We start from the raw sequence: 26,241 nt of genomic DNA, 5'->3' as shown, positions 1-26,241 counted from the left end.
AACTACAGTTTAGTGAAAACAATATGAATTTTTTTTTTAAACAAAGGAATCGAACTGGACTATAGGACCCCAGTTGGTGTCCAGAGAATCAGAGAATTGGCTGTTACTGTTGGAAAGTACTCCGGGAATGTGCTATGGCACTGAAGGTCCTTTCCAACATATACCATCGGATTGAGCGCACACTCTTCAGGAGGCGTGAAGACGTGTCCGTGTAAGAGACAAGAAAATCATCTGCATAAAAGATTTTTATTTAGTGGTCGGGTCCCAATGAGTAATGCCAGTCATTGCTTGATTCTGTTAAAAGGTGCTATTCGATACAGTCTTAAGAAAGTGTACAGTGCATCACCAAAAGCTATTTAACTTGGATTGTGTAGAGTAAAAGAAAACTTCATACATCTTTGTTCTCTGATAAAATTTTTAAAATACAAAAATGAAAAAAAACCACCCCAAAGCAGTATTCAAAAATAACAACTGTCACCTTGGACTATTTACAGTAAGAAGCCTTTCTCGTAGAAGAGCGCACTCTGCTTCTTTTCTCACATTTGACTTATCCCTTAGAGGTATTCTCACTCCCTCATCTAGCCCTCACTCGTGATTTCTCCCAGTCCTGTCTCTCGTGACACAGGCATCGTCTCTTCCCTCTCACTCATCTTTTAAAAATTACTATTATTACTTCTTCATGGCTGCGCCCGTGGCATGTGGAAGTTCCTGGGCCAGGGGTTGAAGCTGAGCCGCAGCTGCAGCGTGAGCTGGATCCTTTAACCCACTGCACCGGGATGGGGACTGAACCCGTGACCTGAGCCGCTGAAGTCAGGTTCTTGACCCGATGCACCCCAACAGGAACTCCCTCTTACTCATCTTTGAGTCTTTCTCTGATACTCCCTTCTCCTGTTCCCAGGTATCAGTGATTCTACCCAGCAGACGTTTGTTGAGCACCTAATACGTGCCAGGCACTGTGCTGGGAGGGGATAAACACAGGTGAAAAGTCACTGACCCCTCAAGGAGCTCAGAGTTTGGAGTGAGTTAAAAAACATTTTTCACATTATATTCCACGAAATCCCAAGCTTCTATGAAGTCAATTTGGGAATTTCTGGAAAGCAAAGTGCACTCAAGGAGGGTCTGTCAATTTATTTAGTCCATCTCAACCCATCCTGAATTGAGAATTCTGCCCTTTTTTATGAAGCTCAGCCTCTACCGCCCAGGCATATATATGGTTAGTCTGAGTTCCAGACTCTGCAGGTGGGAGCTACGTGTTGGGTAGAAGGGAACTATAGCTGCACCGATTTGTTTTTTGGGGGGAGGGCAGCCTTTTCATTGGCTTCTACAAATTCCAAGTGTGAAAAGCCCTTAAACCCGCCCCCAAAATACTAAATTTGAGCAATACATACATATTAAGAACCTCTCGGTTTGGACTTAACAAGATGCTCTGAAAGCCCCATCGTTTATCAGTGTCCAGCAGGAGCTCTTTTTATTACCTCCACGTGTATTTCTTTGTGCTTTTCTGGAACATTTTCTTAGCGTCAAACACAGAAGTAGCACATGAAGCCTGCACGTGACTTTTTTTTTTTTTTAGCATGGTTGAACCCCAAACGAGCTCCGTTCCTGCATTTGGCGTACATCCTTTTTGTCCATGAGGCCTCAAGAGCCCCATGGTAGTTCTTAAAGAAAAAAAAGGCAACCCATGAAATGTCAAATACAAACTGAACACAGCATACCATGGAAGCAAAAAGCGACACCACACCCTCGCTGCCCTGATCTTGTTGCACGCCTGGCAGACCACGGTCTTGCACATACTCACACTTGGAAATATTTTCTCTGTCACAGTCACGGCCAAGTCGCGGTGGCGGGTTTCCCTCTCACAGCGTGTAGTGTATCCTTTCACCAGATCTGCTCGGCCAACCACTGAACCACGATGAGAGGAGCTTGTGTGGGAAAGTTCTGTCCTTGACCCCGTGCTCTCCCCAGGGTACGAGGCGGGGTCACACCCCTGTGTGGTTTCCATCCAACTGGGTGACCCTCGGTCCATCCAAGTGCGCTAGTGCCAGACTCAGAACTTCATCACGAGCCGCTTCCAAGCCCTTTGGGTCTGAAGGCAACGTGGGGAGTTGGCATCGTTCCGGTGTTCCGATTGGCCTGCCCGACGCCGTGGTAGGGTGCCTCGATGTCTGGGGTTGGTGAAAAGGACCAGGAGAGCAGGGGAGTCGGCGGGGGGGGGGGGTGATCATGCACAAGCTTCTTGCTCTGTCGTGCATCGTATTTTCAGTGTAACAGCGTGTATTTCGACACAGGGCTTGTGCTTTTTCAGTAAATAACTCGCCCTGAAAAGCTCATTTGGCAAATGTGGCCACAAACGCGCTCGCGTGTGTGTGTGTGTGTGTGTGTGGGACGTGTGCAGTGTGTCATGAGGGGATGTGTAAAGTCCTGTGGGTGTGTCCCAGCCCCTCCCCCGCTGCCACACCCACCTCCCCAGCGGGCAAAACCTGATGGGTTACACCTGGTCGGTCTGGTATTCAGACGCTTCCGACAGGGTCTCCGAGAAGCTCAGGAAATTCTCCTGGTACTCGGAACACACGATCTCGTAACGATAGTGCCGGAACTCCACGGCGAAGGTGCCGAAGTAAGACAGGAAGCACATGACCAGGCCCCACTGGACCCTGGCTGCGTACATGTGGATGCCTTGGGCCATCAGGATGAAGTCTGGGGAGAAGCCGTCAAGGAAAGTCCGCCCGCCGGCCGCATGGACACTGGGCTCTCCTCCGGGCAGAAACAGGGTCCCCGAAAAGCCTGGCTCCCCCTTCGCTAGCGAAAGTTAGGCTGGCACACCCGGCTCAACACCAGCATCTACATGAGTCGGGAGTTCCGAATCTGACTAGCATCCACGAGGACGCAGGTTCCATCCCTGGCCTCGCTCCGTGGGTGAAGGATCCGGCGTTGCCATGAGCTGTGGTGTAGGTCGCAGACACGGCTCGGATCTCTAGTTGCTGTGGCTGTGGGGTAGGCCGGCGGCTACCGCTCCGACTGCACCCCTAGCCTGGGAACCTCCACATGCGGCGGGTGGGGCCCTAAAAGACATCTACATGAATAGTACAGGGGAACCTTATCGAGCCTTACTTTGTGCCAGACATGCTTCCAGGTGCTTTCAGCGAAAACTTAATCTTCGCAATACCCTATTATCATCAGTGCATTTAAAGCAACGACATGGAGGCCACATGGGTAACAGGTATCAACTGGTGGAACTGGGCTTCAGTCAGAAGCACTCTCGACTCCCTGGCCATACACTTGACCACTGTATTCTATGACTGCCTAATAAACTGTGAGAGTAGCTAGAGAATTATAATTCCAAAGTAATTAGCCAGAAAAATAAAGTTACATTTATAAAGACATTGCAAAGGGCTGTGGAACAATTTGAACGTGTCTAACTCCCTCCGTACAAACTGTCTGTCTCTGCCCGGCTATTGACAGCGTCGACATGGCCCTTCTTTCCTCTGGTTTCCACGATTGTCTTTCAGACAATACTGCATAGGCCGGTTTCATTCCTGGGGCTGCATTTAAGCTTGTGCCCAACGGAAAACAGGCAATGAAAAAAGCAAAGAAACGCCAATGCATTTGGAGTGCACACACACACACACATACACACACACGCGCGTGAGCACCCCAGTATACATGAAGGCAGGAGCTAGGAAGGAGAAAAGTTCGTAGTATTTTTTAGTGAACCACTAAGAGGCCATGGACTAAAGAAAATTATTTAGAAAAATCAGAAAATTTCCCTCAGAATTAGTTCTACCTTCAGAACTTAGACTTAAAATCTTGGAAAATTTTCAGAGAGCAAAAAAAAAGTATGTGAAAAGTACTTCAGCCAAACTTTGCTTCCCTGACAAGGCCTGGATCCATTCACCCAAGAACCAAGAAATGATTCCAAGTCTTCAGAAATAGTCTGGATCAGAATTGTTTGGTATAAACTCAAAACTCAGAATAATTTAAAATCTGTACACACTTTTTGCCTGAGGGTTCAAAATCTTGCCAAAGCAATATTAACTTACTACCTAAGTTACTGGGAGAGAGAGGACTGGCAGGGTTCTTCAACTATTTTGTCGGGTTGCTGGCAATAAGCAAGTTTCTTGGCCTGAAGTTCAAGTCCTTAAATGCTCTCCACCTCACTGTCACTGCACAACTTGAGAAAACCACTGAAATGACTGAATGGCAGCTTGTGAGGGAAGAAGAAACACGTGGCTCCAAGGACTCCACGAACTAAAGAACCTCTCCGAGCTTCGTGTTTTAAAGCCACCCTACGGAGGGATGGCACAGTGGTTAAGGCTGCAGAACTGAGCCTGAGCTTAAAACGAATCGACACAAACGATGTGGGATCGCGGGTAAACTGACCTTTGCTTTACGCGATTCTCATCGGTTGAGTGAGGATTCAAAGGGTTGACACATTTAACGTGCTTGGAACAAGGCCAGCACGTCACAAGCGCCCAGTAAACACTGGCTGTTACACCGAAGACTGGAATCGCGACAGCCGTCCAGCGGGCCAACCGAGAAACCTTCACCTCTTTCCCCGACTTCCCAGCGACGCCGCAAACTCCTGGGCTGGCTCCGCCCCCACGGGACGGCTGGCTGATCTGATTGGTGGGCTCGGAATGGGCCGGCTTCCACTGGGCCGATGCTACCAGGTGGGGTCGCTGTGCTCCTCCCGAGACGCGTCTCTGCGGGTGGGCTTGAGATTAAACTGAGTTCTCCTCTCCCTTTCCCTGATTTCTCTGCTTATTACTGGGTGGATACACTGAATTCCAGGGTGTGAGAGAGGAAGTCTGAGCCATTCTCCTTTCCTAGTTTACCAGGAATAAAGACTGATCTCTCGATCCGCATCTGACCCCTGGTATCTATTCTCCACCGGTTCAAACTCCCAGGGAGGAAGGGAAATAGACCCTCAAAACTCAAAAATATTTGCCTAGGACAATAGCCTGGTTCTTGAATTTCTTTTCCAGAAGAATTTACCCGTTTTCCTGAAAGATATAAAGGTATTTGTCCCTTGAAATTCATTTTGGAATAAGTAAATGAAATAACAGGGCCACTAATAAAGCCACAAACGAGAAATTTTTAGGATGGAAAGAAAACAAGCATCGTTCTCTTTGGGTCATTCAGTCTGTTTCTAACAAAGGGAAGCCTTTACGTCATCAAGGACAGGAGAATGCTGACGTCATTCCTACAGACTGAAAACAATTTTGAGAAAGCAGAGCTTGTTTTATTTTCAGTTCTCTTTGGTGTTAAAAATAGGTCTGAGAGATTTCATCTTTATACCCATTTCTTTTGTTGTCTAAGATTATGAGATGATCTGAGAGTACACCCTAAGCAACTGAGATGGCACTTTGCTCCTTTTCAACATAAACAAGTTATCTGTGCTTTACTCTCACTGACAAAGAACCTTTTCACATTCAAAGGATACAGAGGACCACACAGAGAGTGATAGATGCTGAGAGAATAACTCGTGGAATTCCAGTTTTCCGTCCTTCATTCTTGATGTTGACTTTGAGTGTCAAGGCAGCCTGGATCCAGCAGGTCAATGTGCCAAACCCGAAAGTCAAGGAGGTTCCGACATTATGGATTTCTTCATCATTTGTGAGCTAAGGGATGAACAGATAATGACACGTGGAGGCCCGTTAGAAAAGACACACAAGCCAACAGAATATGCGAGTGAGAAAAAATAGGTAAAGGGATGCCCCAATAATGGGATGGTAGGTTTTAGGAAGAAAAGAGGCCTTCATTGGAGTTCCCGTCATGGCTCAGTGGAAATGAATTAGACCAGCATCCATGAGGACGCAGGTTTGATTCCTGGCCTCAATAAGTGGGGTTAAGGATCTGGCGTTGCCGTGAGCTGTGGTGTAGGTCACAGACTCGGCTCAGATCCCCTGTTGGTGCGGCTGTGGTGTAGGCCAACAGGTACCACTCCGATTCGACCCCTAGCCCGGGAGCCTCTATATGCTTCGGGTGTGGCCCTAAAAAGACAAAAAAAGAAAAAGAAAAGAGGCCTTCATTTCCACTGGCTCTTTAATTAATTAGTTAACGTATTTATTTTTTGCTTTTTAGGGCTGCATTGGCGGCACATGGAAGTTCCTAGGCTAGGGGTCAAATCAAAGCTGTAGCTGCCAGTCTACACCACACCACAGCAGCATGAGATCGAAGCCTTGTCTGCGACCTACACCACAGCTCATGGCAACACTGGATCCTTAACCCACTGAGCCAGGCCAGGGATCGAACCCGCATGGATCCTAGTCAGGTTCATTACTGCTGAGCCACGACGGGAACTTCCATTTCCCGTGGCTCTTTGTGCTTGTTCTTCCATTGGTTAGATCTCTGAGGGGAAGAAGGGAAGTGACCCCAAACCTCCAAACCTTTGTCTGGAAAAAACCTACAAGCAGTGGTAATCTGTTTGAATATATTTTCCAGATAAGTTTTGTTAAAAAGTAAAAGAAAAAAGCATGAGAGTTGTGAAAAGAAAAAAAAGAGAGACATGTCAAATTTTCTGCAAACATAACCCCCAAACTCTGTTGTCCAGACTAAGAAATGACACTGGAAGCTGGCTGTGTAATTTACTCGCTGAGGACACCGAGTTCTCAGCAGGTCAAGACTTCACTGGCCTGGACAACTAATGACCCTTGGGCTATGCTCTGCTCCTGCCAAACCGGCCAGTCTGTGTAATGTGGCCAATTCATTGCTAATGGGCTTTTGTTTTCCTGTTATAATAAAACAACTGCACTTAGGGCTTTTGCTGTACTTGGGACCCATTAAAGGGCAACAGTGTTGGAAGATTCCTGGCCAAAGCTTTTATACAGTTAGTAGGTTAAAGAAAACCTATTTGAATTATTTCTAATGGGGGTTAGAGTATAAACTGCCCAAATCATTTAAAAAATATATCTGTCACTTAAAACACCTTTAGTAATTACATATATATATATATATATTTTTTTTTTGTCTTTTTGCCTTTTCTAGGGCTGCTCCTGTGGCATATGGAGATTGCCAGGCTAGGGGTCTAATCAAAGCTGTAGCCGCCAGCCTACGCCATAGACACAGCAACGCGGGATCCGAGCCGTGTCTGTGGCCTACACCACAGCTCATGGCAACGTCAGAGCCTTAACTCGCTGAGCGAGCCCAGGGATTGAACCCGCAACCTTACGGTTCCCAGTCGGGTTCGTTAACCACTGAGCCACGACGGGAACTCCATAATTACATATATTCTTAACCACACATATAGTACCCCACATATATAGGAAATATACAGGACAACAAAATCTGTTGAAGAGATGGCTTTCAAAACATGGTAAGGAGTTCCCACTGTGGCTCAGCAGGTTAAGAACCATAGTGTCCATAAGGATTCAGGTTCAATCCCTGGCCTTGCTTGCCCTGGCCATAGTGTCCATAAGGATTCAGGTTTAATCCCTGGGTTAAGGATCTGGTGTTGTTGCAAGCTGTGGTGCAGGTGGCAGAGGTGTCTCGAATCTTGCATTGCTGTGGCTGTGGTGTAGGCTTGCAGCTGCTGCTCCAATTCAACCCCTAGTTCGGGAACTTCCATGTGCTGCAGGTGAGGCTAGAAAAAGAAAAAAAAAAATGGTGAAAACATTTTTTTGCATCACCATTGCCTTCAGGTGTTTTATTACTTGATGCTGCTTTGAATAATGATTGTGTTATCAATGTTATTTTCCTTTTACCATTTTTTTCCTATTGTTTTGGTTGTAGGATTTTTTTCTTCTTTGGAAAACACATTTCCCACCCCCCACCCCATAGTTCAAAACACATTTTTTTTTTTTTTTTTTGTCTTTTGTCTTTTTTGTTGTTGTTGTTGTTGCTATTTCTTGGGCCGCTCCCAAGGCATATGGAGGTTCCCAGGCTAGGGGTTGAATCAGAGCTGTAGCCGCCGGCCTACGCCAGAGCCACAGCAACGCAGGATCCGAGCCACATCTGCGACCTACACCACAGCTCACAGCAACGCTGGATATTTTAACCCACTGAGCAAGGCCAGGGATCGAACCTGCAACATCATGGTTCCTAGTTGGATTCGCTAACCACTGAGCCATGACGGGAACTCCAAAACACATATTTTTGAAATATTTTAAATAATGATTCCCCAAGTCAAGTTTTACTTCTAGGAAATTGGTCTCATATTATGCTATACACAGTCTATTCATTAATTTTAAATCCAATTTTAAACATAGACAATGTAGTTATGTGGGTCAAATTTTGAAAAACTATAGAAAAATACACATTGAAGGGCCTGTCTCCTGTCTCCTGTCTCCTACTGACCACCTGGTTTTGCCACAGGCAGCTGATGTGTTATCTGTTTCCCATGTAATCTCCGTAGGTATTCTAGAATGTGCTTTGCATCTGAAGTGTCATCATTTCTGGTTTTAAATATTTGTGGTTCACCCAAACAAGCCAACCATGGGGATTCCCTTGGGAACTTTAGTGAAGAACAAAACGTCCACTCAGCAACTTCCATCCAAGCCCTGGCTGAGAGAAAGGATGCTTACTGAGATTTAATAACATGCCAGCAGCTGCAATTCAGGAAAAAATGCTCTGGGCCCTAACATTTCGGAGCTTAGTAAACTCTTAAATATCCCCTTGGTAATTCACTATCCTGGCCAACATGTTCTAAGAAGGCAGCTTCCTCGTTGTCTAGATTGATATGGAATAAGACCTAGAATAGTTCAAGGAATCGGTGGGATGGCCAGCCTGCCGGTCAAATGATCCATTAAGTAAAGAATTCTATTGAGTTGCTCCTGTGAGTCAGGGGCTGTCTTGGGGAACGGGTTATCCTAATGGGGTGAATTATCAGCACTGAGGATTAAGGACAAGAGTCAGTCTTAGAAAATGTACCACCAGGTTTTCAGTAAGCACGTTACTAAGCGCTTGCTGGAACACTGAGGGTCTGGACCCAAACCAAAGACCGTTTGGATTTCGCTCAGACAGGGGAGAAGTGTCAGGAGTGGTGCCTGAGGGCAAGGAGGAAGTTTCTAGCAGCACTACAGCAGAGGCTGGGGCATGCTGGGGAGGGAACAGAGGCAGGAAACACAGATGGCTATTGTCACAGTGCAGGGGTCTCCATGTCTGTTCTACAAATGAAGTTATTTAGGTCAAGGGCTGGGCGATGATACTGGCAAGGGAAATTATGCTTAAATGACCTTGGGCCTCTAAACTTCTGGGAGGAAGATTTCAGGTTAGTATCTTTTTGTTTAAGTCGTAAGTACTCTAGAGATATTCTGGGTTTTCAAACTGACTCCCATATGAGCATGCTAATCTGAAATGCAAATTTTCATCCAATAAGGCCGTTCATTCAGTGTTTAATGATAGAAAGATAATGATCCTATTAGTTTTCTAGAAGGTACTTTAGGATACAATTTGTTACGAAAAAAAGCGCACAACACTTTGAAAGCTTTTGTAGCAGATATATATCTGTTTTAGTGGCTAGGTTTCCCAATAGCTGTGCTGTATTTCCAATGCATAGTGAGGACTCCTACACATATAATTTGAATTTATGCAGGCCAGGCTCAAAGGCCAGACAGGATGACTGCTGGAGAACACGTGCATATCAGGAACCACTTTATAACATTCGTGCAGAATTTTATGGGCGACATAGTGACTATGCCTCGGTGGCTGTGATACTCATGCAGGTGAGGCGTGAGATGGAGGTGAAAAAGGCTAAATGAAGTACCTGAAAATTACCAAGTAAGGTCATTCCAAAGGAAGCCAGACAGAGCGCCACCAAGCCACTAATATTCAGCCACGGATTTAAAACCTTTGGTTTCAGCTGTATGAAGCGCAGAACAGCTACCACAAGAGCTGGGAATAAAACAAAATGTTAAAATTGAACAATTTCAACCACACACCTAGACTAGGAAGCAGAGTTCTAAAGCCACCATGTGCAAAATTAAACTTTTTGCCACAGTACATTTTTAAATCTCTGAAATGACTTTTTTTTTCTTTTTTGTCTTTTTGTCTTTTTGTCTTTGCAGGGCTGCACCTGCGGCATATGGAGGTTTCCAGGCTAGGCGGCTGATCAGAGCTGTCGCTGCCGGCCTCCACCACAGCCACAGCAACGCCAGATCCGAGCCACGACAGGAACTCTTGATATGACAATTTTTAGAAGAAATTTTCCATGCAATGCTTCTGTTCATTGAAATGTTTTATTCTAGCGAACCTGGGGAAAGCCGAGAGGAACGGAAGCAGCAGTGCTATACGTTCTCAGGGGGGCAAGACGATGGACTATTACTAGAGCTGTTCTCAGAGTTTCCAAAACCGAGATCAGCGCGGGACAGGCTGGCTTAGGAGAACACTGCAGAGGCTTGGCACACAACAAATCAGAGGGAGAGACAGCTCTGGCACGGGAATCCACTGATTCAATCAGCCTTTGGTTCAGAACAGAGTTAAGACAGGCAGGGCAAGAAAACACGGGGAAGAAGGCAAGGCTACCACGTCTGGACAAACCCGTTGGTCCCTGTGCCAGAAACCATTCCTGGGGTTTGGAAGGAAGAGAGAGGCAAGTGCACAAACCCCTTTATTACTAGGTCGCTGCCGCATCCCCCTGATTCTTCCCGAGGGGGTTCACTGTCAAGGGATGAAGATAGTTCATCCAAATTAGGGCAGTTGTAGCGATTAAATCATGGGATCTGTAACAGGAAATCTCTGGAATCTGTATATTAACATAGCAGAGTTGACGGCTTGCTATGTCCTAAAAATTATACTGATTATATTGAGAAAGTTAAATTCTTCCAAGTGATATTAATGACTCATTTTAAAAGCCTACTCTGGCGTTCCCTTGTGATGCAGAGGGTTAAGGATTGGGTATTGTCACTGCAGCAGCTCTAGTCGCTGCCGTGGCGCAGGTTTGGTCCCTGACCTGGGAACTACCACGGGCATGGCCAAAAAAAAAAAAAAAGACCTATTTTTTGAACGCAATTGTCATCGGAGAATCTGAAGAGAGAATGAAGAATGGTACCTAGACTTCAAATCTGACCTCTTATAGTAACCTTGAGGCTGGTCCATAGTCAAGCCACTAACCTAAGAATCTCCATTTAAGTAATTGCTTAGTGCAGGGATATTTTCACATTTAAATAAAAAGCTGGGAGAGGTTAGTCTACAAATGATTTTGAAAAAGCGCTTGTAATTAATGTGTTATATCTAATTTAAGGAAATGCACTTATTATTTGCTGAGGCAATTCACTTTGACATTAAGGTCTAGCAGGGAAGACATTAGAGATTCAAGAATTATCCTATTTGTACTGCAATTAAGTAGGTAATTATTTGCTAAAGGTCTACCTTGATTACAGGCATTATTAGTAGCCATTAATAAACCCATCCACAAATTTGCATTTCCCAAGTATGCTGAATTTCATAGTTTCAAGCTGTAACGTTAAGATCTGAGAATTGACTTTCAGTTCCTAGTACCTCTGATCAAATTGTGGTACGAAATTTGGTTAATATTTGCATTTTGGAAACCAAATAGAAATAAACCATCATTAATGAATTCTCAAGTTGTTTGGCTCTGGTTTAGTATATTTATGTTTAAGCTAGTGCCCACCATTCATCACCAAATTAATATATTATACTTGAATTGATCATAGGTTTTCAACCGAATGGGGTTTTTTTTGGGGGGGGGGAACACGCCCACAGCATGTGGAAGTTCCCTGGCCAGGGATCAAACCCGTGTCACAGCAGTGACAACTCCAGATTCTTAACCCACTGTGCCACGAGAGAGCTCCTTCAATCTAATGTTTCGCAGGCTCTAGTTAGGAGTTATGATAAACAGACTCAGGACTCTGTCCTAGAATATGAAAAAACAAGCACAAAGTCTATTACTTTTGGGATGGGAAGAGGAGGGAGAAGTGAGAAGAGAATACATCCGCCACAAGCTCCCTGACACAGAGTCAGGCGCTAAAGCCAGAAAAAAGAGCTTGATGTGACTGAACCCAGGCCTCTGCAGTGAAAGCACCTAATCTTAACCACTAGGCCACCAGGGAACTTAATAGCTTTTATTTTTATTGAATTATTTCTTTATTTTTGCTTTTTAGAGCCGCACCCGTGGCACATGGAAGTTCCCAGGCTAGGGGATGCAATCGGAGCTCCAGCTGTCAGCCCACACCACAGCCACAGCACCGGATTCCCGACCCACTGCGAGAGGCCAGGGATCAAGCCCGCATCCTCATGGATGCCAGACGGATTCGTTCTGCTGCGTCACAGCCGGACTCCACCATGCTTCCCTTTTAAACGAGGTTCTGGTTGAAATTTTAGGGTTGTGGAAATAATAAAGCCTCTGGTCTGTTAACAGTTTTACTAACAGGTTAAATGGAGGCAGATTTAGACTGTCATGAAGTCCATTTTAAACCAAGTTTTTGTTTTTGTTTTTCTTTTTAGGGCTGCACGGGCGGCATATGGAAGCTCCCAGGCTAGGGGTCCAATCGGAGCTTCAGCTGCTGGCCGACACCACAGCCACAGCATCGTCAAATCCAAGCCGGGTCTGCAACCCACACCAGAGCTCATGGCAATGCTGGATCCTTAACCCACTGCGCAAGGCCAGGGATAGAAGCTGAATCCTCATGGATACTAGTCAGGTTCTTAACTCACTGAGCCACAACGGGAACTCCCAAGAACCAAGTAGTATTTAATTGCACCTTCTTGAAAAAGCGCTCTGAGCAGTAGGACAATTTCAAAGCCATCTTTACACAGGGGAACCAAGTTTTACGATATTACCATTCCACTCAATAGATATATTTTCTGGTTTCATTACTGATTTCAGATTTTACTTACAGTCTGAGCCAAAAAATTTTTGAAACCCACGCTTCTGTTGTTTTTGAGACTTAGAGCAGTCCTTTGCTCTACAAGTGTCCCCTATTCATCTGTCTGTTAAAAAGTACAACTATTGGAGTAATTGCTTAGCTTCCAGGTTAAATGCTCTATGTTCAGGCTGACTGGTTTTTTAAAGTTCTAACTCAGAATAGCAGCTCTTCACTGCAGCTCTCGACTGGTGCCGGGCCAAGTTCTTTCTCATTTTGTTTAGTTTTACTGTTTATGCATCAATAATCGCTATTTATGGCCACAGTAGAACATGGCAATCAATAGGTTTTGGCTGAAGGAGGGAGACCAGCTGCTATTAGGTGACCAAAGCCATTTGGCCAGTAGCTTTGTCCTCACAGCCCCTGCAGGGCAGAAAATAATATTCCTTTTGAGAAATCGGTCTCAGGTCTTCCCCTCCCTTCCCAGGAGAAATAAACATGTGGATTCAGGACAAGGAACATAACGAATTCTGCAAAGAAAATCACTGACCATTTGATCTCTGATTCGTCCATCAAAGCGCTAAAAGATCTTGCTAACTGACTTAATAAATGCTACACCAACTCATCTGTAGATTGTAAATTATAATCTACATAGCTACCAACAAGCAGTGATTTATAGGTGGTCTAAGTTGTTTCTTATGGTCAGTCGTGTCACCTAAAGTAATAGTCTGAGGTCCAAGAGGGACAGTCCTGGGAAGACAAAAGCATCCACAGTTGAGAGCAAGAATCATTGGTAAACTGATTCTCTTTCATTTGAGTTGATAAATAAATAGTTGTTGGTTTACTCCCACCGAACACTAATCTCAATCAGCTTTGTGTCTACCAGACGGCACTAAAAATGATGAGAGATAATTCTAAACACTGGAAGCTGCAATACCTTTGAAGAAAAGCCACTAAAGATGTGATGGCTTCATGGTGGAGCAGGGGAGGACTGGGGACCAGAGGATGAGGCATATGCCATCTGCAGGAGGAGAGCTTGTTTTCATGACTGTGTTTTTGGAAATGCTTTTACAATGAGTTAATCATACACTTTATAACTGGATCCATTTGTGAGCTGTGCAAACTGGCATTTTTTTTTTTTTTTTTTTTTAGATTTTACCCTAAGAACTACTGGGACAGATCCCCTTGTCTTAAGACTAGAAAGGAAACAGTATGTGGCTTCCAACATGTCCCTTGGCTTCTTTAAAGCCAAGGGCAGTCTCCTGCGTATCGTGATTAGAAGAGGGAGTGTTTGCAAAACACTTAGCATTGTGCCTGGCATGTTAAATGATTGGCATGAACTACTGCTATTATTGCCTTCCATGGGGATGATCGTACGAAGAGGTACCAACCTGCAGGCCCACGTGGTGTGACCGCAGCGGGACTGGGAAGGGTCCCCGCCCCGGCAAGTGCAGGTCCCGCCTGGGACTCTGGGTTCTCTTAAAAGCAAGTATCTCCTTAGGTCATTCATACCTTAGTATGAATATGCTGATAAGCTCTTCTCAGAAGCGTGGTATCCAGAGTAGGAGAAAAGACGAGAACCTAGCTCCTGGCAGCTCTGAGGACATGACCACACTGACTGGCAGCTCCTGGTGCCCCCCCACCCCCGGAACATGTGCCACATTCCTCAGGTTCTGAGCCTCCGGAACCAACTAAGGTTCTGCCTGTGTTGCATGTTGGACCAGCCACCCCCTTGATTGGCTGGGGAATTCTATAGGTCTTCTCCTTTCCTATAGCACACACTAAAAAGGAATATATAAGAGTAAGCAGTTTTTCTGGAGGGTGGGTATTTGTAATGAAATAACAGGCCATCTCTTGGGGAACAGGTGCTTCGAAGGCCAAATGTTCCCTCGGTAATAACATTAGCATCATCTCCTACCTGGAATCAAAGCCTCACTGCCCAGAAGAACCATTTCCAAACCAGCTATAACAGAAAAAATAAAACCAAAAAACAAAGCAGAACCGTTTCCAGAAAACCAGCTGTCCCTGTCACTGGCAGGCACCGTCAACCCCCAGCAGGCTCCTGGTGGTAGCTGGTTGACCCTTTGCAAGGCACCCAGGAGTCGTGGCCCAGAGGTCATGGTCCGTGAGGTCAGTTCGGCAAAGGACAGGAGAGCGTGGCTGGGTCCCATGATCCCCAGAGGGCGGTGCTCACAGACCAGAGGGGACACGGTGTTAAATGGGGGTCTTGGTCCTTGAAGGAAAGGAGGGAATTGGGGCTGGACGTGACTGCACATGTTTTCCTTCCTTTTTTAGCTTCGTTTCCATTTGCCAGCTCGATGTGTGTACAGGCACAGGGGAGAGCATCACCTAATGTCAGCGCTGACCTTTCCTCTTTTTATGAGCTTTGAAGACAATATCTCCACGCATCAGTATTTATCACAGAGCCTACGCACGTTTCATCCTTGCCAGTGAAGAGATAAATAAGGCATTCTTTTTAAAGCAAACATATCACACAATATTACGTTCTCACGCAGGATTTTATGGCACACGAAATAGACTGTTTCGTGGGGCAAAAGAAATAAAGTCAAGAATTCGCTAAAATGGTGAAAGCCGGTCAAGGGACAAGAAAATGTAAGGTAAGCAGGTGACTGTAAAAGGATTTATGAGAAAGAAAGACCCTCCAAAGAAAAAGCCCGCTTCAGCATCTTGACATGATATGATACCAAACCATCTACTAGGCCCACCAGGCAAGTGATATGGGTTTGGGAGAATTTCAAATAAAAGCGGAAGAGACCAAAGCACGTACAGTATTCCTTAAGCCCTTCTTACCTAGGAAGGCTGCCATGTTCATAACTTGACTAAACACGCAGCTTGCAGGAGGCTCATCACCTGCAATACTTGACAAACAGGAAGTATTTTATTATTACTGTCGTCGAGCTGCTAACTCTCCGCCAGGGACGGAATGTCTGTGCCTCTGGGAACTTCTGTGTTGAAATCTTACCCCCCACTGTGATGACGTCAGGAGCTGGGGCCTCTGGGGGGCGATTAGGTCACGAGGGTGGCGCCTCGTGACCAAGACCAGGGCCCTTGGAAGAGGGACCCCAGAGGGCTCTCATCCTCTTTCTGCCACGTGAAGACACGAGGAGAAGACGGCAGCCTGCACCTCGGAAGAGGGCTCCCATCAGAACCCGACCACACGGGCACCCTGACCTTGAACGTCCGGCCTCCAGGGAGGCGAGAAATGCCTTTCTGATGTTTATACGCCACCCAGTCGATGCCCCTTTGTCTCAGTAGCCAGAACCAAGACACCCTCCCAACCTGTCCTCAGATCCAATGGATCAGAAGAGAATTAATCAAGTTACCTTATGTATGGCGCATGCTTCACACCCAGTTTCCTGGATAACAGAAAAAACCCAGAGGCTCAGGTTAAAGCCCGGTCACTGGTGCAGTTTAACTTCACTAGGGGCAAAGGCGTTGTTACATCTATGGATGAACAAAGCTTAGAGTCACGTTACCTTTCAGCTGAATTTAATGGGAAAATTTTGTCATCTTCCACAGCTATGAAGTATCTAATGAAGAAAAAAAAATGAAAATTTATGAAACAAAGACCTTTTTAAAAAGCCAAGAATCATTTGTTCCCCAGTTTTATTGGACCAACCACACGACGTCATGGTGATGTTCTCTGAACTGGGAAAGGGCTGCTCTGCTGCCCTGCTTTGCCGACAGATCACCCAGCTTCCTAAAGCTCAGACGTCGTGATTCATAGGATTTCTTTAACTTTCAAGACACTCCCCAAATTAATGCCAATCATATAATCCGGACACTGGGAAACAAAGAAATAAGATTGTACAGCTTTAAGCAAACTAACATTAGGATTCAAAGTTTCTAATTTCTCAGGAGTATGTGTTCTCCCTTCTTAAAAAAACTGCAAGGACCTAAAATAATTTCCTAGAATTTAAATAGTACTTGAAATTAGCAAGAGTGGGAACATTTTATGATAAGTAAGGCTTTGAAGGTAATGATACCCATTTGGTACATGTACCAGACCCAGCGGCTCCTTCCCAAAAAACCCACGTTGGCCTGTGAACAGAATCTTTAGCATGTGAATGTCAAATTAGCAACTCTTGCAAATAATGAGTCTGTATCCCCGGTGCTCTTCACTACCTGCTTTGCACAGAATTTATTACACACTCTTGTTTTTTTTCTTTGGGTAACAGAAGAAAGGACGAGAAACGGGGACTTCAGCAAGGTCGAATTAGTAAACATTAGGTTAACATATTTGCAAACACATTTAGAGGACTATAACATATGCACAGTCATCCCTCCGTATTGGTGGGGGGTTTGCTTCAGGACCCAGCACTAGATGCCAGATTCCATGGAAACTCAGGTCCCATGGTCAGCCCTTCGCATACAAGATGCCCCACCTTCGACGTCAACCATGTGGTCTATGTAGCACTATAGGATTTACTGAAAAAGATCTGTGTATAAGGGGACCTTTGCAGTTCACTCGTGTTGTTCAAGGTCATCCGTAACCCGTGCACATCCTTCTGTATGCTTTCATCTCCACATCACTCGTGATATGTAATACAAGGTAAACAGTTGTAAATACTGTGTAAATGCTATGTAAAGTGCTGCTGGTGTCCAGCAAATTCAAGCTCTGCTTTTTGGAACGTCCTGCAATTATTCCCCCCTAATGGTTCTGACGTGCCGTTGGTTGACTCTGGGGGTGTAGAATCAGACCCTGAGGGACGAATGGACGATCAAAACTTCATGTCTTTATCTACACTGCACCTGAATCCTCAATAAATAAGCAAATACTCACACTATCCACAATCCAGCAGAAGTAAACAGGGTAAAAACAAGAGGTAAAAACATCCACACGCTGCATCTCTTCCCGTCCATGCCTGGACCCCTGCAGCGAAATGAACACGTGTTAATGACGGAGGCGAAAATGGACCTCACTCTTTCAAGATGAAAAGGCATTTACTTTAACCCCCAAAAGTGTATTTTATGACACCATGATTCACCTCAGCATTATCACTGTCACCTGCACAGGTGGGAAGCCCCTTGGGCAAGTGGCCTGCAAGACTGCTTTCTAGCGTTAGCTTCAATGTTTCAGAGCATTAGCTGAAAACGGATGGAAAATGTCTCCGAAAGATGTGTATTCTCATACCAGCCTCGGTGCCTTTGAGAATGGACAGAAGAATCTGGGTGAGGACTTTCAGGAGGAAAGCTAGGTACCAAAGGCCTACTCCGACCTATTTTGAGCTGGGAGCTATTATGAACATGTATGGGTTTACGGATCTGTGGATTTGGTATGGACATATGTTTACACTTTGGCAGATGAGAGTATGAGAAACGGTTAGCAAACAAATTAGCCTGTAGGGAACGACAAATAGCTTTTGCAAATCTGAACTTTCCTCTTGACGAGTTATTGAGCAACTGTCTCAGAAGACTCTAAAGATGAATGCCCCAGAAAACAGCCAGTGTGTATAACTTTAAACTCACCCCGACCAACACAATGAAAAAGAATACAGATGCCAGGTATTTGGGATGCTATGAAGTAAAAATATGTGAATTAAACATTTTCCACAGAATTGAAGTGAAAACCAGAAGCTTCAGAAGCGTCTGTGAAAAATGATTGCCGCAGAACGGAAAGAAATAACTAATCATCACTTTCCTTCTTTACACAGCGCCATCAGACAAAATCTGATGAGACTGAGACACTGGATGCCAACAATCCTTAAGGCAAGAAACGCTTGTTCCATGTCCACAGGTGACCTGACAAACAGAAGGAGGCCGTGGTGAAATGGCTCCTCTGAGGAACCATCGCTGCTTGCTATTTTCGGTTTTCCACTTAACTGCAAAAAGTGGCTTCCTGGGTTTGCACCACTGCTGCACGTTTCTGAGCACCTCCGCGATATCTGCTTTCATGTGCTGACTCCCTGGCTCTGCTGAGGGCTGAGAACAGAGAGAGAACACAGCCGTTCTTCCTGGGCTGGGAACCGCTAAGGTCTCAGGAAGGTCGTGGTTTCCAGAACTGACCTACCTGATCAGGTGCAGCTTTCAGACCAAGGGACAGACATCAGACCTCATAATGCGTCTCTGCACAATCATGCTGTAGGCCAATCCCCTGTCTGGGAAGGGGTGTCATATAAACTACAGAATTTAGGAGCTGCAGAATTTAGAGCCACTTTCAATCTATTTAATTCAATCTAATCCAGTTCACAAGTATCCACACCCTACTTGTGCCAGGAACTATATGGCACAAGTAGAAATACTGAGCTCTAATGAATACAACCTTTTTTTTTTTTTTTTTTTGCTTTTTAGGGCCACACCTGCGGCATATAGAGGTTCCCAGGCTAGGGGTCTAATCAGAGCTGTAGCCACTGGCCTACACCACAGCCACAGCAACACGGGATCTGAGCCATGTCTGTGACCTACACTACAGCTCACGGCAATGCCGGATCCTTAACCCACTGAGCAAAGCCAGGGATCGAACCTACAACCTCATGGTTCCTAGTTGGATTTGTTTCCACTGCGCCACGAAGGGAACTCCCAAATACAACTTTTTATATGTAACCAGCTGTGCAGTGTATCAAAGCTATTACATGGCCAGTGGTGCATGGCTACCCAGTTTATATAAGGTAGAAAATGATGACCATTTTACGCATACACGATATGGCTCTTCAGTGTCCATTTACTCATGTCCAGAAAATTCTGGGCTCATAATAAAGCTATCCATAATGCTAACAAAAATACTTCCACCAGTGGCCAAGATGCAGAGGAAGGACAGAAAACAGGGATGTGAACTGGGCATGTAAACCAGTTATTCTGGACCCGCCCCTGGAAGAGCACGTTCCAACAGGATGAGTCCCGCCGAGTGTAACCATTGCACTTACGCAGGTATCGAAGGCCCACCTTCTAAGTCCCTACCCTTTGATTGTCCCTACGGAGGCATCGCTTTTCTTCTTTTGTTTCGGAGGCAGCCAAGGTGGTGCATGGCTATTCTCCTAAATTGTTTTATTTTTACTAGTTTAATTCTCATAGGGGAATCTTATATCCAAATTATGGGAAAAACATGCTGTATCCCTTGCCGAATGACAGATGAAGTTCCCCTTTCTTAACCCAAAGCAATGCCTTGGGAGGTGAGAAGAGTAAGTCTATAGAGAATTGTCTTCTTAGCTTCTAATGGAGCTATTTTGGTGCTTCTTTAGGGTGTTTACATTGGTTTTTTTTTTTTTTTTTTTTTTTTTTTTTTTTTGGAGAAAGCTGCAAATTCACTTTTAGATGTAAGAAAGACTACGGAGAAATCCTGCACACCCTTCCCTCAACCTCGCCTCCTGTATAACCACAGTACGATACCAACACCAAGACACGGATATTCATAATCCTTTCCCTTTATTCAGACTCCACCCATTTTGCATGCTCTCCTTCCCATGTGCATACGTTTATGCAAGAAATACAAAGGACCGTAAGAGACTGCTCCTAGCTACTATATGCCAATAAAACGGACAGCCTAGAAGAAATGGACGCATCCTCGTAAGGTACAACCTCCCAAGATGAAACTGGGAAGAAATAGAAAATACGGAGATACCAATGACAAGCACTGAGATTGAATCTCTGATTTATAAACTCCCAACAAGCAAAAGTCCAGGACCAGGGGGCGTCACAGGCGAAGTCTCTCACCTACTTAGAGAAGAGCTAAGATCTCTCCTGAAATGATTCCCCAAAAAGGCACAGGAAGAACACGTCCAAACTCATTCTGAGCCACCACCGCCCTGATACCAAAACCAGACAAAGATGCCACAAAAAAGGCAATCACTGTCTACGCAGTGTGGGCACCTGTGTAGCCGACTCACGTGGAAGCCACGGCCACGGCACAGGACAGCCCAGAGGACCCGTTTCTAACCACACGCCCTTCCCTCCTTTCTGATTGCTAATTTGTTCTCCAGTCTACAATTTCAGCATTTCAAGTATGTCGTACCAATGGAATCATAGAGCAGGTGACTTCTAGGATTGACTCTTTTTTCACTCAGCAAAATTCCCTGGAGAGCATCTAACGTTTGTGTCTGGTATCTCTTCCTGTTGGGAAGTACTTCAAGGTATGGATGTACCAAGTGGGCTTATTCATCTGTTACAAGAGATCTGGCTTGTGTCAAGTGTTTGGCCGTGGCAAATAAAGAAACCGTGAACATTAGCGTACAAGGGTTTGTGGCAACACACGTTTTTATGTCTCTGGAATAAACACCCAAGACTGCAATTGCCGGGTCCTATGATAATTGCATGTTTAGTTTTTTAAAGAAGTGCCAAACTGTTTCCAGAGCAGTTGCACCATTTTATATTCCTATCAGCAACTATGATGGATGCGGTTTCTCACATCATTTGCCACTATTGGTGATGTCACTATTTGGTGCTATCGTGAAATAATTGGTGTTAACTGGTGCTATCACTATTTCTTATGTGAGCCATCCCGAGAGTCATTTCGGGACGTCTCATTGTGGTTTTAATTTGTGTTTCACTGATGGCTAATGATGTCGAGCATTTCTTCATGGGCTAACGTGCCCTGAAATGTCTATACTTGTCTTTTACCCATTTTCAACTTGCATTTTCTTTCCTTCTTTCTTTCCTTCCTTCCTTCCTTCTTTCTTTCCTTCTCTTTCCTTCCTTCTTTCTTTCTCTCTCTTCCTTCCTCCCTCCCTTCCTCCCTTCCTTCCTTCCTCCTTCTTTCTCTCTCTTTTTTTTTTTTTTACAGTTGAGAATAAAAAACAGCTTGAGAGTTCTTCATATACCCTAGATACTACCTTTTTTTTGGATACGTGGTTTGCAAATATCTTCTTCAAGTCTGCGGCATCTCCATCCCCTTAAACAGAGTCTTTCAAAAATTATTATTACTACTATTATTTTTTTTCTTGTGGCACATGGAGGTTCCCAGGCTAGGGGTCGAATTGGAGCTAGAGCTGCCGGCCTACACCACAGCAACAGCAACGCGGGATCCCAGGCACATCTGGACCCACACCACAGCCCACCGCAACACCAGACACCCCCCCAACCCCGATCCCCGGGACGAGGCTAGGGATCGAACCCGCGTCCTCATGGATACTAATGGGATTTGTCTCCACTGAGCCACAAAGGGAACCCCCACTCCTAAGATAGTTTTATCTCTGCTTTCTGAATTAGACCCTTTGTTTTTTCATTTTTTAAGCTTATTGAAGGATAGATTTCCAAGGTTTGATAATTTCTGCGGTATATCAAAGTAATTCTGTCTACATGTACTGAGTTCTACGTTTTAAATTTGGTGGACTATTTCCTCCACTGATAGTCATCTTCCAATAATATCAACAGTAAAAACAAACACAAAAACTTAGGAAGCCCCAAATGGTAAACTCTCTCTGGAACAATGTCACTTAATGTTTTCTGAGACAAGGAGGAAACGAACTAGGCTTGCATCAACCTTCTTGAAACGGTTCTGGCATTTAGACTCGGTGTGGAAGCCTCTCCTCCACATGGTGTCATTTATCCAAACGATCTGCAAAGCTGTTATCCAGATGGTCAGATCCTCTTGGAGTGCCAGGACTGCTAATTCTCTGTACATTTCTATCGCATGCTCTTTTCTTTTAACCAAGAGTGTTTCCAAAGTTGGCGCCGTCCTCGCTCTCTCTCACCGAATCTGTGGTAGGAGTGGGATGGCACCCCCCGCGGGACCGTCCAACACCTGGGGTCAGAGGCTGAAAGCCCTGAGCTGCTGCCTGCTTCCCCGAAGCTCTCCTTCGTCCTCAGAGACAAAATGAACTGTATCAAAGTTCTGCAGTGGCTCCTGCTGTCCACAGATGTGGTCCGCTGTCCGGCTTCCGGCTTTGATGCTCAGTGCTGGTCATCTGAAAATTTACAGTCTCACGGAAGCCAACAAAGTGTTACCTTAAGCCCACAGGCTCCATCCCCAAGACCCCAACTCTGTGAACATGATTCAAAAAAGGGGTCTCGATAAAGTCAAGGTCCTCTAATTTAGTCATACTTTTATCATCAAGTTCCAAACAGACGGTTCTTAAGAGGATGAACTAAGGAAGCTACTGAAGTCGAAGAATAGAGCGTGTTGTTATCTGTGATGACCCTTGAAGCCTTTCTACTCTTTCAGACGGCGGTAAGACCAGTCTACAAATGGGAAAGTAAAGCCCATTGGGTCACCTTCGATTACAGATTTTTTTTTTTATTTTTTATTTTTTTTTGCTTTGTAGGGCTGCACCTGTGGCATATGGAGGTTCCCAAGCCAGGGGTCCAATCGGAGCTACAGCCCCAGCCTACGCCACGGTCATAGCAGTGTGGGATCCGAGTCACGTCTGTGACCTACACCACAGCTCAAAGCAACACCGGATCCTCAACCCACCGATCGAGGCCAGGGATCGAACCTGTGTTCTCATGGATCCTAGTTGGGTTTGTCATCATTGAGCCACGACAGGAACTCCCATTTACAGACTTTAAAGCTTTATTAGTGAGAAATCACTTGGGACAGGGAAATTTCCCAAAAGCCAAGATGTTATCTATCTTCAGGGACTGAAACAATTTGCTTGCTATGACTTAGAAAGATTTTGTATAACCTTGGTAACGGTGGGAGGTGGCGAGAGTTCGTGGACTCGGGAGCCAGATCACCAGGGTTTGGAATCGCAGCTCTGCCATGTACCACAGTGGTCGTGTGACCTTGGTAGTTCCATCCTCTCTGTGCCTCAGTTGCTTCATCTGTAAAGTGGGAATAATCATGGTACCTACCTCATTGGGTTTTTATGAGGGCCGAATATACACTTAAATCATTGATAACAGTACCGGCAGAAGAAACTTTTCAAAATTCTAACTATGTGCCCCTGCAGGCGATATTCAGGGTCTTCGGTAATCTTTTGACAAATTTTGTCATCTATCAGGAGGCGAGCCCTCCGCCAAAGCGGTTTTTCACCCTGCTCTCAGGGCCAGCTGGGATGGAGCAGGAAGGATGAACAAGTCACCCACGAATGACCAGGGCTGTTTCAGTGTCGATGAACCCAAAGCATCCTTGCTTTTTTCTTTTTAACCTTCTGGGAATCTTGAGTGGCTTTCCACAGGTATCATAGACGCATGTGGAGGCTTGTGTTATTTTATAATTTATTTACAGTTATAAATGGTAATGACAAGGACTATTCGCTTTGTTTTGTCCCTAAAACATTTACAGGGTCTCATGTATAAGCCAGCAGCGAGAAATCTGCAACGCAACAAGCTTTCCCAAGGACTTTCTGTAATCAGACAGATATAAATGATACTGTTCAAGCTACGGGGTCAATTCGACCCCAAAGTAACTTCCATGAGCACTGGAAAGAAACAATATGTTAACAAAGGGATTCTACAAACTATCACCATCTCCAAAAAGCCTATGATAATTACTGTGTAGAACCAATGGTGACTATTTTTCCCCAAGGCTCACTTGATTGCTAAAATCATCACCTTCTTTCAACTGACAGACGAGACTTACAGGGATCCTTTCATGCTAGTGACCCAAATGATTCCCTTTTTTTTTTTTCTTTTTATGGCTACACCTGCAGCATAAGGAAGTTCCCGGGCCAGGGGTCGAACTGGAGCTGCAGCTTGTGGTCTGTGATCTAGCTTGCAACAGCACTAGATCCTTAACCCACTGAGCAAGGCCAGAGATTGAACCTGCATCCTCACAGAGACAACGGTGGGTCCTTAACTTGCTGAGCCACAATGGGAACTCAGATTCTTTTTCTCAGAAATAGATGGAACATATCATGTCTCCACACCATTCATAGAATAATCCCAGAGGGGAAGTCCTTTCTTCCAGTATTTTAATTCAATAATATCTTCTTACAGTTTCTATGCCAAGATCCTTCTGAAAATCCATCTATATCTTCAATAATATTAAAAATATGTCCCACACGTGGCAGGTATACCTGCCAACCCTACAATCACTTGTTCTCTTTTTCTCAGCTAACAGAATCTAGTTTCACTCAGGACAGCAATGTGTTCAGCCCACGGGTATAAGTTATGACTCATCTAAGCCAATTATAGCCATCTCATTTTCCTTAGAGAAGGATCTTTCCAGATTTCCTTGCACTTGGCCAAAGAGATACAAGGGAAAGTCTACTGAGTTGCAGATGAGAAGGACCTGCATCCCTGATAAGGGAAAGCCTCTGTTCTATCCAATCTCCCCTTTTCCCACTTGGGATGCCGTTGTGAAAGTATGATACCTAGTGCTATGGCAGCCATCATGTAACCATGCGACAGCACACACAAGGACCCAAACCCAACATACTGAGGCTGGCAGAGTAGAAGATGGAAAAAAGTGACTCCTTGCTGACAGCATTGAGTCAGAGCACTCAATTCCCAATATTGCTAGATCTCAAACTTCTTTTAATGTAAACCACTAAGTCCTTTTGCTTTATTGCTGCAGATTGGTATAGCATCAAAATCAATTCTTCCTTCTTCCATCACAACTGGGCAAGTGGCTGCTGGACGACACTATAATTAGCAGCCTCCCTTTCAAGTAAGTGTGGCCCTATATGTAAGTTCTCCATGGAATGTGAGTGAAGCTGCAGATGATAATAATATTTTATTACATAGGAAAAGGTTTCTATTTTCTAAGGGTGCACACTGAAGTATTTGAAGATGAAGTGTCACAGTGTCTAAAATTTACTTTGTTCTTTCTTTCTTTATATGGCTGCACCTACGGCATATGGACGTTCCCAAGCTAGGGGTGGAATTGGAGCTGCAGCTACAGACATATACCACAGCCACAGCAACTCCAGATCTGAGCTGCATCTGCAACCTACACTGCAGCGTGAGGCAATGCCAGATCCTTAACCTACTGACCGAGGCCAGGGATCAAGCCCACATCGTCACAACATCAGGTCCTTAACCTGCTGAGCCACAATGGGAACTCCTAGAATTTACTTTTTGAAAAAGTTTGAGAAGTAGAGTGGTGATTCACATACAACATTGTGAATCTAATTAATACCATTGGATTGGATGCTTAAAATGGTTAGAATGTAAATTTTATATTATACATATTTTACCATAATAAAGAAGTAATTAAAAAAAAACCCACATCATCAAAAAAAGATTTACCACATCCATTAGGATGTCTGTTTGCAAAACCAAAACCAAAACAAAAAACCCAGAAAACAGCAAATATTGGGAAGGATGTAAAGAAATTGGACTTGGGCACAACTGCTGGGCATATAACATGGGCAGGTGCTATGGAAAACAGGGTGGTACTTCCTTAAAAAATTAAACCTAGGGAATTCCTGTCGTGGCTCAGTGGTAACAAATCCGACTAGTATCCATGAGGATTGGGGTTCGATCCCTGGCCCCGCACAATGGGTTGGGGATCCAGCATTTCTGGGAGCTGTGGTATAGGTCGCAGACGTGGCTCCGATCCTGCATTGCTGTGGTTGTGGTACAGGCCGGCAGCTACAACTCTGACTGGACGCCCTAGCCTGGGAATTTCCACATGCTGTGG

At 44.9% G+C, this 26,241-nt stretch overlaps 1 protein-coding gene across 6 annotated transcripts in view; it reads right to left on the bottom strand.

Annotated features, from left to right (window-relative positions):
- Positions 1 to 232: 232 nt before the first annotated feature.
- The window catches only part of TMEM150C (transmembrane protein 150C), an 81,861-nt gene continuing 55,852 nt past the window's right edge, over positions 233 to 26,241 (bottom strand). For all 6 annotated transcript variants that reach the window (XM_021101873.2, XM_084973720.1, XM_003357106.5 and 3 more), the window contains 7 exons: positions 17,566 to 17,655; positions 16,259 to 16,312; positions 16,106 to 16,138; positions 15,573 to 15,640; positions 9,704 to 9,831; positions 5,444 to 5,621; positions 233 to 2,697 (listed from right to left, as the gene is read on the bottom strand). In XM_021101873.2, the coding sequence (XP_020957532.1) occupies positions 2,489 to 2,697; positions 5,444 to 5,621; positions 9,704 to 9,831; positions 15,573 to 15,640; positions 16,106 to 16,138; positions 16,259 to 16,312; positions 17,566 to 17,645 (750 nt within the window). In that variant the 5' untranslated portion in view covers positions 17,646 to 17,655 and the 3' untranslated portion in view covers positions 233 to 2,488. The remainder of the gene's footprint in view (positions 2,698 to 5,443; positions 5,622 to 9,703; positions 9,832 to 15,572; positions 15,641 to 16,105; positions 16,139 to 16,258; positions 16,313 to 17,565; positions 17,656 to 26,241) is intronic.

The sequence above is a fragment of the Sus scrofa genome, chromosome 8 (assembly GCF_054392235.1).
Source record: "Sus scrofa isolate SSC_HxYL_T2T_F1_AM1 chromosome 8, Sscrofa_HxYL_maternal_Yorkshire_Landrace_v2.0, whole genome shotgun sequence".
Classification (NCBI taxonomy): domain Eukaryota; kingdom Metazoa; phylum Chordata; class Mammalia; order Artiodactyla; family Suidae; genus Sus; species Sus scrofa.
This window is presented reverse-complemented; position numbering and strand designations above follow the sequence as displayed.